The 15,188-nt window shown below is 41.5% G+C and overlaps 1 protein-coding gene across 1 annotated transcript; it reads left to right on the forward strand.

Annotated features, from left to right (window-relative positions):
- Window positions 1-5,170: 5,170 nt before the first annotated feature.
- On the forward strand, window positions 5,171-7,552 carry LOC123106057 (stem 28 kDa glycoprotein). The gene is made up of 2 exons (XM_044528256.1): window positions 5,171-5,657; window positions 6,927-7,552. The coding sequence occupies exons 1-2, from the start codon at window positions 5,233-5,235 to the stop codon at window positions 7,309-7,311; spliced, it is 810 nt and encodes a 269-aa protein (XP_044384191.1). The 5' UTR covers window positions 5,171-5,232; the 3' UTR covers window positions 7,312-7,552.
- The last annotated feature ends 7,636 nt before the right edge of the window (window positions 7,553-15,188 follow it).

Consider the following 15,188-nt stretch of genomic DNA (forward strand, 5'->3'; position numbering starts at 1 on the left):
TTTTTTAGATGGGCGACTCAAGACGCTTTCAAAAACCATTATTGCCAATGGTCGTGCGGGTGAAAGAGTGACAACATCGTTGCTCCAGTCTAATTACAACATCTTTACTGAAATCTTTGGTGTATTTCTTCGAGCTGAGATTGATACCGCGAAGAATGTGTTTACAAGAGATTTCATTGTAATTCTTAGTGACATGAATTACTTTGTGTTTTCTTGGATCTTAGGTGAAAATAAGTGTATTTGTAATTGTTATGAGTATGAATAAAGTTACATGTGTTTAAAAAAAAATCTCAACAGAATGTATGTATGAGGATGTCAGAAGTCGGAACATCTTGTGCATGGTTACATGCTACAACACTATTCCTTAGATAAACTAGTTGTGTAGAACTTTGTCCTTTTTTCAGAACCTTGTATTTGTAATGCGACAAATGAACTAATGCTTTGTAATCTAAAGTAAATCATACCCTGTCATATGAAATTTAAAGTGAATCTACACATCATGAATAGAAAAAGAAACATAAAAGTATACAAGCATGTGCGAGAAAACAAAACTGAACAACTTATCACTTGCCTCATATGGCATCTAACTAATCGAGTGGTTCGAATAACTTTGCTCCAGAGGATAACTGTGTGTCTCTGGATGAGTTCAGGATTGAGAATGTTCCTCAACTAACTGCAGTGGAGAATGATATTTTGGCTGCTCCTTTTACTGAGAAAGAAGTGTTTGAGGCCATATCGCAGATGAAAAATAATAAGGCTCCCGGCCCGGATGGATTTCCGGCTGAATTTTATAAGAAGTGTTGGCATATTATTAAGGGGGGTCTGTTGCCTTTGTTCAATGATCTATTCTCTGGACAGCTTCAGCTTTTTCAACTGAATTTTGGAACGATAACCCTGCTTCCTAAGAAAACAGAGGCTGTGAGAATTGAGCAATTCGGGCCCATCTGTCTTCTTAATGTTAGTTTCCAAATATTTACCAAGGTCGGGACTAATAGGCTCACACAGATTGCGCATGATGTGGTGCAGCCTACCCAAACTGCTTTTATGCCGGACAGGAACATCCTCGAAGGGGTCGTGGTCCTTCATGAAACGCTCCATGAGATTCACATGAAAAAATGAGATAGAGTTGTTTTCAAGGTGGATTTCGAGAAAGCGTATGATAAATTCAAATGGTCTTTCCTTCAATAGGCCTTACACATGAAGGGTTTTGATGAAGCTTGGCGACACTAGGTAGAATCTTTCACGCAAAAAGGGAGTGTTGAAATTAAAGTGAATGACGACATAGGTCATTATTTCCAGACACACAAGGGCCTGAGACAAGGTGATCCAATGTCTCCTATTCTGTTCAACATTGTGGTTGACATGTTGGCAATTCTAATAGGAAGGGCAAATGAGGCCGGTCAGGTGGGTGGCTTGGTGCCTCATCTAGTTGATGGTAGTGTGTTCATCTTACAGTACGCTGATGATACAATCATCTTTATGGAGCACGACTTGGCAAAAGCGATAAATATGAAGCTAGTGTTATGCTTCTTTGAACAATTGACCGGATTGAAGATCAATTTTCATAAAAGCGAGTTGTTCTGCTTTGATAGAGCCAATGAGGAACAAGAGGCCTATAGGCAATTGTTTGGATGTGAATTGGGGGCATTACCTTTCACGTACTTAGGTATACCCATTCACCATCGTAAGCTGACAAACAGAGAATGGAAGTGTATCGAGGATCGGTTTGAGAAGAAACTGAGTTGCTGGAAGGGAAAACTCATGTCATATGGATGCCGACTGATTCTTATTAATTCGGTGCTCACGAGTATGCCTATGTTTCTCTTATCTTTCTTTGAAGTCCCAGTTGGTGTTAGGAAAAGGCTGGACTTCTATCGATCCCGGTTCTTCTGGCAGAGCGATGAACTAAACAGAAAATACTGACTCGCCAAATGAGATATCATCTGTCAACCAAAGGACCAGGGGGGCCTTGGTATCGAGAATCTTGAAGTCAAGAACAGATGTCTTCTCAGTAAGTGGCTGTATAAACTATCAGTTGAGACTGATGCCACGTGGGCGCAGATTCTCTGTAGTAAGTATCTGCAGTCCAAGACGTTGTCCCAGGCGACAGCGAGACCGACGGACTCGCCGTTTTGGAAGGGGCTTATGAGAGTCAAAGCTGTCTTCTTTAATAGAACAAAGTTTATAGTCGGTAATGGAAACATCACTCGCTTCTGGGAGGATACCTGGCTTGGTGAAACGGCGTTGGCGCTTCAGTATCCGTCCCTATATCGTATTGTTCAACGTCGTGATGCTCTTGTTGCAACGATTATGCAGTCCATTCCCCTCAATATTCAGTTTAGGAGGGCGCTTGTTGGTGACCGGTGGGAAGCATGGCTTCATTTGGTGAGTAGACTGATGGAGGTTCAGCTATCTCATCAGCCCGTTCAATTGTGTTGGAAGCTCACTAGGTCTGGAGAGTTCACAGTTAAGTCGATGTATATCGATGTCATTAACTCTAGTGTAATTCCTAGTTCCAAAGAGGTTTGGAAAGTCAAAGTTCCTTTGAAAATTAAAATGTTTATGTGGTTTGTACATAAACAAGTCATTTTAACAAAGGATAATTTGGTTAAGCGCAACTGGACAGGATCTACTAGGTGTAGTTTTTGTGATCGGGACGAAACTATCAAGCACCTCTTTTTTAACTGCCGGTTGGCAAGAATTTTATGGCACACGGTGCATATTGCCTTTAACATTACTCCTCCGAATTCAGTTAGTATGTTATTTGGAACGTGGCTTGTTGGGATAGAGTCCGAAACAGCTAGACATATTCGTGTAGGAGTATGTGCTTTGTTGTGGGCAATTTGAAATTGCAGAAATGATTTGGCTTTTAATAGAACAACAAATATTCATTTTTTGCAGGTTTTATTCCGAGCTACTGTGCTGATTTCGTATGTGGTCGTTACTCACTCCGACGGAGGCCAGAGAGCGTTTGGTTACTGGATCTGTCCAGTGGGAGATGGTAGCGCGGGATATCTTCAACCGGTTTGAATGGCGGTCATGTAATAGGATAGACAATTAGTTTACCTATCTTTGTTATGCCAGCCGGTTGTGGCTTTTGGGCCTTTTGTTTCTTGGCGTTGTGGCTCTTTGTGAGCTTGCCAATATTTTGTTTTCAGACTATAAGACCTTGTGGAACTTCTTTATTTATATATAAACGTGGCCGTATGCATCGTTCTGATGTAGAGGCCGGGAAGTCCCCCCCTTTTCGAAAAAAACAATGATGACAAAGTCAACCTTTTGTTCAAGCCCAAACTGTGCAATAAAGCTGCAATGGTTGATATATTATTTACCAGGGGAATCCACAAAGGTGAGCTGCTGCACACAATGTATGCTCACTCAGGATTCACAAAGGGACTAAGAGAGTGGGTGAGTTATAAAAAAAACAAAGGAGGGTGAGTGAGGTGGACGATGAAGTTAAATATTAGAACTACTCCAAAATAGTGGGGTTCCAAAATTAGAGGCCTCTTTGATTCAAAGGATTTTCATAGAAATTTGAAGGATTGTGATCCTTAAGATTTTTTTCCTACATTGGTTGTTCGGTTTGTATGATTGAATTCTAAAGGAATTTTTCCTAATGATTCCCTTGTACTACATTTCAGAGAAATTTTAGCATCTAATCAAACATCTTGGAAAAATCATTTGTTTTTCTTGTGAAACAATCAAACCAATCAAAACCATATAGGATTCATACGGTCATAACAAATGCAATCCTATGTATTTTCTCTTTCTGTATTTTTTAATCCTGCAAATCAAACAGTATTGGCCATAGTGTACTCCTATAGTAAGTTTGGCATCCATTTTGGTCCAACAAAATAGTGATGTGGTCAACGACGATGTGATGTCGGAGTAGGATCTCGCTGTGTGATATCTATTACTCCCTCAGTAAACTAATATAAGATGTTTTCAATCACTAATTTAGTGATCTAAAACGTCTTATATTAGTTTATAGATGGAGTAGTTTATACCCTCCACTTGGCGAATCAGTTTATCACCAGTCTCGCTGTCGACAACTAGTGCTGCTCATGCACGTGAGCATATATTGGGTTTAGGCACCGCTGTCTGATCCACTTGACCACCGTTTGCAGCTGCAGCGGTGACTTTGCATGTTACGTTGGATCGTTGTTTTGGTCCTGCATGGAATGATGGCCATTGGCCGGGGTATATAGAACCATGCAGATTAGTACTAATCATAGTAATTAAGGAGTATATCCACTAGTATCTGAGTATCTGACATTCACTTGGCCACGTTATCGTTTATCCCAAACGGGCTACGCACTCAGCCAACATTACAATCACCGTGGCTAAACTACACTCCTTCAATTCCATAATTTAGTGCATATGGTTTTTCTTTTTTAAATCAAGTTTTACGAACTTTTACCAAGTTTATTGAAAAAACCGCCTACATCTAGAATACCTAATATCTATCATAGTGACCTATAATAGCAAAGATCTTTTTTGCTCTGGACTGAACGCCAATCTTTTATTCACGAAAATTTGTATACTAGTGCAAAAGAAAGTCAAGTTTATTCTAAAAAACCTTCTGAACTATTTTATGATTTTTTATTTTTCCTCATATAGGGTGTAGATACAATCAGGAACCAAGGGATATTTCCCTGCTACTCCATTCTTTCCATAATGTAGTGCGTGTAGATTTTTTGAAAAGTTAAACCGGACAAACTTTGACAAGAAAAGTATTTATATGTGAAAATATAAGTGATGATTTTTCGATGATATGCATTTGGTATTTTAAATGTTCACATTTTACCTATAAACAAATCCAAAGTTTATAATGTTTGATTTTTTGAAAAATCTATACACACTACATTATGAGATGGGGAAAGTATAATTAACTGAATTATTAGACTAACCGCATCAAGATCGGATCACATCACATGTATCCTATCCCCGTCGGTCGAGGATACTCTCCTCCAATCAAAATATCGCCCCAACGCACGCGCGTGTCCCACGCTGTGAGGAATGCGAACCCGCCAATGTCACCAACCCCCTCCCTCTTTTGTTTTGTCAGTTAATTTGCCTCAAACTCACACTCACGCACACACCGTGTAGCTAGGATCGATCGATGCAGCTTCCCTTCTCCTCCCTTCCTATTTAACAAGCTAGCCAGCCCACGCTCTTTGCACCTCAGCAAGGGAAGCACCACTACACACGCTAGAAAAAAAAGAAAAGGCGATGGCTACGACGACGACACTCCTCCTCGCCGCCGCGGCTCTCTTGGTGGCCTCCTGCAGCGCGTGGGAGGCCAACATCCGCATGCCGACCTCGCTGGACGAGGCCGTGGTGGCGCCGCTGATCCATGCGCTGCGGCCGCTGCTGGGCTCCGGCAAGCACGCCGGAGTGGCGTGCGACAGCTGGGTGCTGGGCGTGGAGGCGCACAACGTGCGGGACTGGAAGACGGTGCCCGCCAGCTGCGAGGGCTACGTCGGCCACTACATGCTCGGCAGCCACTACCGCCGGGACTCCAAGGTCGTCGTCGACCAGGCCATCGCCTACGTCGACTCCCTCAAGCTCGCCGGCAACGGCAAGGAGGCGTGGGTCTTCGACATTGACGAGACAACCCTCTCCAACCTCCCCTACTACGCCAAGCACGGCTTCGGGTACGTTTACGTAGACACTTTTCTATGCTACGTGTGTTCATCATGTACTCCTACTTGCTATTTATTGCAGGTGCATTTGAGCAGGGACTTGCACTGATCTTTTCATTCAGATGAAGTAAAACTCTGACCACACTTCTCTCAAAAAAAGTCAACTCACTAGCTAGAAAGCACCAGTATCATAAGATCTCTACTAAATGAAAGTGGGAAAACAAATGAAACTAGAAGTGGAAATAAAAATGCATATGTTAGACATCATTACGGTCACATCCAATTAATCAGTCATTGAGACCGCCAACAAAACAAGAGCAAAACATACTCCATCCTTTTCATAATGTAATGCATATAGATTTTCTTAAGAAGTCAAACCTCATCTTACCCGTGGAATGCCAAACGTATATATCATTATACTCATCATAAGAGATGTAGTTTCATATTTTATATATCAGATATTCTAGATAAATAGTTTGCTCTATAAATTTGGTCAAAATTTGTAAAGTTTAACTTTTCAAAAAATTCCATATACACTACATTTTGAAACGGGGGGAGTACCATTACTACTAGAGTCAGAGATAAAGATGTGATGTGATGGGCATGTGATTACCCGAGTAGAACCGTACCTGTTGTCCACGTGGCTACTTTATCGAACGGTTTATTTTTCAACCGTCATTATCAACTGATTACTAGCTATAATTATGTTATCAAAGTTGAGTTTAGACGGATAATACTTATAATTATGTGAATATCTAACAAATCGAGGGGTTTGAGTATCTTTGCTTCACCACATGTGACGAAGCTAACCTTTTGTGTTGAAAGCCGAAACTCTGCAATAAGGCTTATTTTTTCGGGTAAAACATGCATTACTCAACTCAAAAGATCAGTACAGTCGATCGCTGCAATGGTAAACTATTTTATCAAAGGAATCAACAAATAAGCTGAACTCTCACGAGTCACAAGGAGGGTGAGCGAGGTGCACGATGAGATTAAATACATACAAGTTGTGAGTAAGTTTGACTCTTATTCTTGGTCCACAAAAACAGTGTCGGAGTTGGATCTCGCGGTGTGATATTAATTAATTAAATTAGACCCCCACATGGCCAACTTCATTATTTATCATCAGTCACGTTCGTCCACAACTACGTAGAGCATTGGGTTTAGGTACATGTTTCGGATTGCATAATTACTTTTTTTAACTGGTATGCATGAGTACTACACTAGCTGATATGGTTGAATCTGCCATTAATCTATCTTCATATACACATACGTGCGCAGAGCTACACCGTTCAACGCGACGAGCTTCGACGCATATGTGCGGGAGGGGAGCGCGCCGTCACTGCCGGAGACGAAGAGGCTGTACAACAAGCTGCTCTCGGTCGGTGTCAAGCCGGTGTTCCTCACCGGCCGGACCGAGGACAAAAGGGCCATCACCGTCACCAACCTCCGCCGCCAGGGCATCTCCGGGTGGATGAACCTGCTGCTGAAGCAGCCCGGCTTCAAGGGCTCTGCAGTGACCTACAAGTCCGGCGAGAGGCAGAAGCTGCGGGATGCCGGGTACGTCATCATCGGTAACATCGGTGACCAATGGAGCGACATCCTTGGCGCGCCTGAGGGCGCCCGCACTTTCAAGCTGCCCGACCCCATGTACTACATCGGCTAGGCCACTCCGGCTTGGGCATGCCGCCATTGAGTTCTCGAATAAGCTGGACGCTCTTAGTTATATGCATGTTTAGTCAATAATCCCTCCCCAGTTGTTGCTTGGTTCATTTCCATTGTTGAGAACTTGAGATTAATTGCCATTATAGGATGTGTTCATGGAGAAGTTGCATGTTGCTTAATCTATGGATCCACGGTCCACTATTTTTCTTCTTGCGAGAAATTCATGGGCTATTCTTGTTTGATGTGTTGTTCTTCTTAAACTTTGCTCTTGTATTGATGATGGTGTAATATTACTAAATATTATTGATGGTGCAACTAATATCAGAGGTACATAATATTGTCACATATCTGGTGTCACTACTGAAGAATGGCACTTGCTTTAACCCCTTCATTAATGGGTCAATTTTTACCCGTTCAAGGAAGGGATCATTGTTGGCGGTCACCAGACGCCCGTCAGTGAAGCCTGGAGAGGAAACCAAGGAATGGTGGTCTAAACAGGTGTCCAACATGCATGAACATTAGAGCATCTCCAACGCATATAAATCGTTCTCTGGGGGCGAGCCGGCGATACAATCGGCGCTGGGGGCGGTTTTATACCCATTCGTCGCCCCCAGGCGCCGAAATTGGCCCACTTTTCGGTCAATTTTCGGCGAATAAAGGGCCCATATGGGCGAGAACAGACGCATATTCGGCGTGGTTCGCCGTGGCTCGGCGTTGAATTATTAACATAAATATTTTTTTATCACATAGTTCATTACAGAAAAATCAAATAGTTCAACAAAATAGTACAACAACAAATAGTTCAATACAAATTATATAGTTCAACAAATAAAAACTCATATTTCATTACACGTCGCGTCCGGCGTCGCCCTTGAGCCTCCATAGGTGCTCCAGCAGATCATGCTGCAGCTGATGATGCACCTGTGGGTCTCAGATCTCCTAACGCATACTGAGGTAGGCAGTCCAGGTTGGCTGGTGATCAACTTCGGCTAGAGGGCCTTGCCTGTAGTATGGTTCAGTGTCAAACACTGGGTCTTCTTACTCGCTTTCGATGATCATGTTGTGCAAGATGACACAACAAGTCATGATCTCCCACATTTGATCTTTCAACCAGGTCTGAGCGGGGTACCGGACAACAGCAAATCGAGATTGGAGCACACCAAATGCCCGCTCGACATCCTTCCTGCAAGCCTCCTGAATCTTCGTAAACCAGGCGTTCCTGCCTCCTGGCACAGGGTTTGAGATGGTCTTCACAAATGTCGACCATCTCGGATAGATGCCATCAGCTAGATAGTACCCCTTGTTGTAGTGCCGCCCATTGATCTCGAAGTTCACCGGAGGAGAATGAGCTTCAACAAGCTTGGCAAAGACAGGAGAGCACTGCAGCACGTTGATGTCATTGTGAGTTCCTGGCATACCAAAGAAGGAGTGCCAAATTCAGAGGTCCTGTGTGGCCACCTCCTCAAGTACCACACTGCAACCGCCTTTGGCGCCTTTGTACATGCCCTACCAAGCAAATGGGCAATTTTTCCATTTCCAATGCATGCAGTCGATGCTTCCAAGCATCCTAGGAAATCCTCTTGCTGCATTTTGTGCTAGGATCCGAGCAGTGTCTTCCGCATTGGGTGTTCTCAAGTATTGCGGTCCAAACACAGCCACCACTGTCTGACAGAACTTGTAGAAACACCCTATGCTGGTGGACTTGGCCATGCGCCCATAGTCGTCGAGTGAATCACCGGGAGCTCCGCATGCAAGCATCCTCATCGCTGCCGTGCACTTCTGGATCGAGGTGAATCCAAGTTTGCCGGTGCAATCCATCTTGCACTTGAAGTAGTTGTAGAACTTCCGGATGGAATTCACAATCCTGAGGAAGAGCTTTCGGCTCATCCGATAACGGCGCCGAAATGTTTTGTCGCCGTGAAGTGTAGCATCGGCGAAGTAGTCGGAGTAGAGCATGCGGTAGCCTTTGAGACGATGCCGGTTCTTTGCTTTCACCTGCCCCGGCGCCGAGCCACCTCGCCGCGGCTTTTCATTGCTCGCCAGCAGCTGGGCGAGGGCGGTGAGCACTGCTACCTCTTGAGCACTGCGTTGGATTTCCCCAAAGAGGAAGGGACGATGCAGCAAAGTAGCGTAAGTATTTCCCTCAGTTTTTGAGAACCAAGGTATCAATCCAGTAGGAGGCTACGCTCGAGTCCCTTGTACCTACACAAAACAATAGCTCAACGCAACCAAAGCGCTTAGGGGTTGTCAATCCCTTCATGGTCACTTACGAAAGTGAGATCTGATAGAGATGATAAATAATGTTTTTGGTATTTTTGGTATAGAGATGCAAAGTAAAAACTAAAAAGTAAAAGGCAAAGTAAAAGCAAAGCAATAATAAAGTGATGGAGATTGATATGATGAGAAAGAGACCCGGGGGCCATAGGTTTCACTAGTGGCTTCTCTCAAGAGCATAAGTATTCTACGGTGGGTGAATAAATTACTGTTGACAGAATTGAGCATAGTTATGAGAATATCTAGGTATGATCATGTATATAGGCATCACGTCCGAGACAAGTAGACCGAAATGATTCTGCATCTACTACTATTACTCCACTCATCGACCGCTATCCAGCATGCATCTAGAGTATTAAGTTAAAAATAGAGTAACGTCTTAAGAAAGATGACATGATGTAGAGGATAGTTTCATGCAATATGATAAAAAAAACCATCTTGTTATCCTCGATGGCAACAATACAATACGTGCCTTGCTGCCCCTTCTGTCACTGGGAAAGGACACCGCAAGATTGAACCCAAAGCTAAGCACTTCTCCCATGGCAAGAACAACCAATCTAGTAGGCCAAACCAAACTGATAATTCGAAGTGACTTGCAAAGATAACCAATCATACATAAAAGAATTCAGCAAAGATTCAAATATTATTCATATATAGACTTGATCATAAACCCACAATTCATCGGTCTCAACAAACACACCGCAAAAAGAAGATTACATCGAATAGATCTCCACGAGAGAGGGGGAGAACATTGTATTGAGATCCAAAAAGAGAGAAGAAGCCATCTAGCTACTAACTATGGACCCATAGGTCTAAAATAAACTACTCACACTTCATCAAAGAGGCTTGGATGATGATGTAGAAGCCCTCCGTGATTGATGCCTCCTCCGGCGGAGCTCCGGAACAGGCCCCAAGATGGGATCTCGTGGATACAGAAAGTTGCGGCGGTGGAATTAGGTTTTTGGCTCCGTATTTGATCGTTAGGGGGTACGTGGATATATATAGGAGGAACGAGTACGTCGGTGGAGCTTCGAGGGGCCCACGAGGCAGGGGGCGCGCCCTAGGGGGCGCCCTCCACCCTCGTGACCGCCTCGTGGCTTTCTTGACGGAGGGTCCAAGTCTCCTGGGTCTTATCTGATGAGAAAATCACGTTCCCGAAGGTTTCATTCCGTTTGGACTCCGTTTGATATTCCTTTTCTTCGAAACCCTAAAACAGGCAAAAAACAACAATTCTGGGCTGGGCCTCTGGTTAATAGGTTAGTCCCAAAAATAATATAAAAATGAAAAATAAAGCCCAATATAGTCCAAAACAGTAGATAATATAGCATGGAGCAATCAAAAATTATAGATACGTTGGAGAAGTATCAAGCATCCCCAAGCTTAATTCCTGCTCGTCCTCGAGTAGGTAAATGATAAAAATAGAATTTTTGATGCGGAATGCTACTTGGCATAATTTCAATGTAAATATTCTTAATTGTGGTATGAATATTAAGATTCAAAAGATTCAAGACAGAAGTTCATGTTGACATAAAAATAATAATACTTCAAGCATACTAACAAAGCAATTATGTCTTCTCAAAATAACATGGCCAAAGAAAGCTATCCCTACAAAATCATATAGTCTGGCTATGCTCTATCTTCACCACACAAAGTATTTAAATCATGCACAACCCCGATGACAAGCCAAGCAATTGTTTCATACTTTTGACATTTTCAAAACTTTTTCAATCTTCACGCAATACATGAGCGTGAGCCATGGATATAGCACTATAGGTGGAATAGAATGGTGGTTGTGGAGAAGACAAAAAGGGAGAAGATAGTCTCACATCAACTAGGCGTATCAACAGGCTATGGAGATGCCCATCAATAGATATCAATGTGAGTGAGTAGGGATTGCCATGCAACAGATGCACTAGAGCTATAATTATATGAAAGCTCAACAAAAGAAACTAAGTGGGTGTGCATCCAACTCGCTTGCTCACGAAGACCTAGGGCACCTTGACGAAGCCCATCATTGGAATATACAAGCCAAGTTCTATAATGAAAAATTCGCACTAGTATATGAAAGTGAGAACGTGAGAGACTCTCTACTATGAAGATCATGGTGCTACTTTGAAGCACAAGTGTGGTAAAAGGATAGTAACATTGTCCCTTCTCTATTTTTCTCTCATTTTTTGTTTGGGCCTTCTCTTTTTTTTATGGCCTCTTTTTTTCGTCCGGAGTCTCATCCCGACTTGTGGGGGAATCATAGTCTCCATCATCCTTTCCTCACTTGGGACAATGCTCTAAAAATGATGATCATCACACTCTTTATTTTTCTTACAACTCAATACTTAGAACAAAATATGACTCTATATGAATGCCTCCGGCGGTGTACCGGGATATGCAATGAATCAAGAGTGACATGTATGAAAGAATTATGAACGGTGGCTTTGCCACAAATACGATGTCAACTACATGATCATGCTAGCAATATGACAATGATGGAGCGTGTCATAATGAATGGAATGGTGGAAAGTTGCATGGAAATATATCTCGGAATGGCTATGGAAATGCCATGATAGGTAGGTATGGTGGCTGTTTTGAGGAAGGTATTTGGTGCGTGTATGATACCGGCGAAAAGTGCGCGGTATTAGAGGGGCTAGCAATGGTGGAAGGAAGGAAAGTGCGTATAATCCATGGACTCAACATTAATCATAAAGAACTCATATACTTATTGCAAAAATCTAGAAGTTATCAAAGCAAAGTATTACGCGCATGCTCATAGGAGGATAGATTGGTAGGAAAAGACCATCGCTCGTCCCCGACCGCCACTCATAACGAAGACAATCAATAAATAAATCATGCTCCGACTTCATCACATAACGGTTCACCATACATGCATGCTACGGGAATCACAAACTTTAACACAAGCATTTCTCAAATTCACAACTACTCAACTAGCATGACTCTAATATCACCATCCTCATATATCAAAACAATTATCAAGCATCAATCTTTTCTTAGTATTCAACGCACTCAAAAGAAAGTTTTACAAATCTTGAATACCAAGCATATTATTATTAAGCAAATTACCATGCTATTAAGACTCTCAAAATAATCTAAGTGAAGGATGAGAGATCAATAGTTTCTATAAAACAAATCCACCACCGTGCTCTAAAAGATATAAGTGAAGCACTAGAGCAAAATTATAAAACTCAAAAGATATAAGTGAAGCACTAGAGTAAAACTATAGAGCTCAAAAGATATAAGTGAAGCACATATAGTATTCTATAAAATTCCAAATTATGTATGGCTCTCTCAAAAGGTGTGTACAGCAAGGATGATTGTGGTAGACTAACAAGCAAAGACTCAAATCATAAAAGACGCTCCAAGCAAAACACATATCATGTGGTGAATAAAAATATAGCTCCAAGTAAAGTTACCGATAGAAGTAGACGAAAGAGGGGATGCCTTCCGGGGCATCCCCAAGCTTTGACTTTTTGGTGTCCTTGGATTATCTTGGGGGTGCCATGGACATCCCCAAGCTTAGGCTCTTGCCACTTCTTGTTCCATAATCCATCAAATCTTTACCCAAAACTTGAAAACTTCACAACACAAAACTTAAAGTAGAAAATCTCGTGAGCTCCGTTAGCGAAAGAAAACAAAATACCACTTCAAGGTACTGTAAAGAACTCATTCTTTATTTATATGGGTGTTATACCTACTGTATTCCAACTTCTCTATGGTTTATAAACTATTTTACTAGCCATAGATTCATCAAAATAAGCAAACAACACACGAAAAACAGAACAGTCTGTAGTAATCTGTAGCTAGCACAAGATATGGAACCCCAAAAATTCTAAAATAAATTGCTGGACGTGAGGAATTTATCTATTAATCATCTTCAAAAAGAATTAACTAAATATCACTGTCCAAATAAAAATGACAGCAGTTCTCGTGAGCACTAAAGTTTCTGTTTTTTACAGCAAGTTCAACAAGACTTTCCCCAAGTTTTCCCAATGGTTCTACTTGGAACAAATACTAATTAAACACAAAAAAACACCACCAAAAAGAGGCTAAATAATTTATTTATTACTAAATAGGAGCAAAAAGCAAGGAATAAAAATAAAATTGGGTTGCCTCCCAACAAGCGCTATCGTTTAACGCCCCTAGCTAGGCATAACAAGCAAGAATAGATCTAGGTATTGCCATCTTTGGTAGGCAATCCATAAGTGGCTCTCATGATAGATTCATATGGTAATTTTATTTTCTTTCTAGGGAAGTGTTCCATGCCCTTTCTTAATAGAAATTGAAATCTAATATTTCCTTCCTTCATATCAATAATTGCACCAATCGTTCTAAGGAAAGGTCTACCAAGAATAATAGGACATGAAGGATTGCAATCTATGTCAAGAACGATAAAATCTACGGTCATATAATTCCTATTTACAACAATAAGAACATTATTAATTCTTCCCATAGGTTTCTTAATATTGGAATCCGCAAGATGCATGTTTAGAGAGCAATCATCAAAATCACAGAAATTTAGCAAACCACACAAAGTTTTGGGATTAGTAGAGACACTAGCACCCAAATCACACAAAGCATAAAACTCATGATCTTTAATTTTAATTTTAATAGTTGGTTCCCACTCATCATAAAGTTTTCTAGGGATAGAAACTTCCAATTCAAGTTTTTCTTCATAAGATTGCATCAAGGCATCAACGATATGTTTAGTAAATGCTTTATTTTGACTATAAGCGTGAGAAGAATTTAGCACGGATTGCAACAAGGAAATACAATCAATCAAAGAGCAATTTTCATAGTTAAATTCCTTGAAATCCATAATAGTGGGTTTAGCAACATCTAGGGTTTTAATTTCTTCAATCCCACTTTTATCAAATTTAGCAGCAAGATCAAAAGATTCCAAATGTTTAGAACGCCTTCTAGGTAAAGGTGGATCATATTCAGTCCCATAATTATCAAGATTCATATTGCAAAACAAAGATTTAATAGGGGACACATCAATAACTTTTAGATCTTCATCATTATTTTCATAGGAACTAGAAGAACATGCTTTAATAAAGGCATCTTTCTTAGCACACATCCTAGTGGTTCTTTCTTTGCACTCGTCAATGGAAATTCTCATGGCTTTGAGAGACTCATTGATATCATGCTTAGGTCGAATAGATCTATGTTTCAAAGAATCAACATCAAGAGCAATTCTATCAACGTTCCTAGCCAAATCATCAATCTTAAGCAATTTTTCTTCAATCATAGTGTCGGTGTCAAAACCGGCGGATCTCGGGTAGGGGGTCCTGAACTGTGCGTCTAGGCCGGATGGTAACAGGAGACAAGGGACACGAAGTTTTACCCAGGTTCGGGCCCTCTCGATGGAGGTAAAACCCTACGTCTTGCTTGATTAATATTGATGATATGGGTAGTACAAGAGTAGATCTACCACGAGATCGAAGAGGCTAAACCCTAGAAGCTAGCCTATGGTATGATTGTTGATGTGTATGTTGTCCTACGGACTAAAACTCTCTGGTTTATATAGACACCGGATAGGGTTAGGGTTACATAGAGTCGGTTACAATGGTAGGAGATCTACATATCCGTATC

This window comes from Triticum aestivum, chromosome 5A (assembly GCF_018294505.1).
Source record: "Triticum aestivum cultivar Chinese Spring chromosome 5A, IWGSC CS RefSeq v2.1, whole genome shotgun sequence".
Lineage (NCBI taxonomy): Eukaryota > Viridiplantae > Streptophyta > Magnoliopsida > Poales > Poaceae > Triticum > Triticum aestivum.

What these genes read in the sequence shown, in the direction of transcription:
- LOC123106057 (XM_044528256.1), top strand. Translation starts at nt 5,233, where the DNA reads ATGGCTACGACGACGACACTCCTCCTCGCCGCCGCGGCTCTCTTGGTG. An exon ending in TACGCCAAGCACGGCTTCGG is followed by an intron (nt 5,658 to 6,926) that starts GTACGTTTACGT and finishes ATACGTGCGCAG; the next exon opens with AGCTACACCGTTCAACGCGA.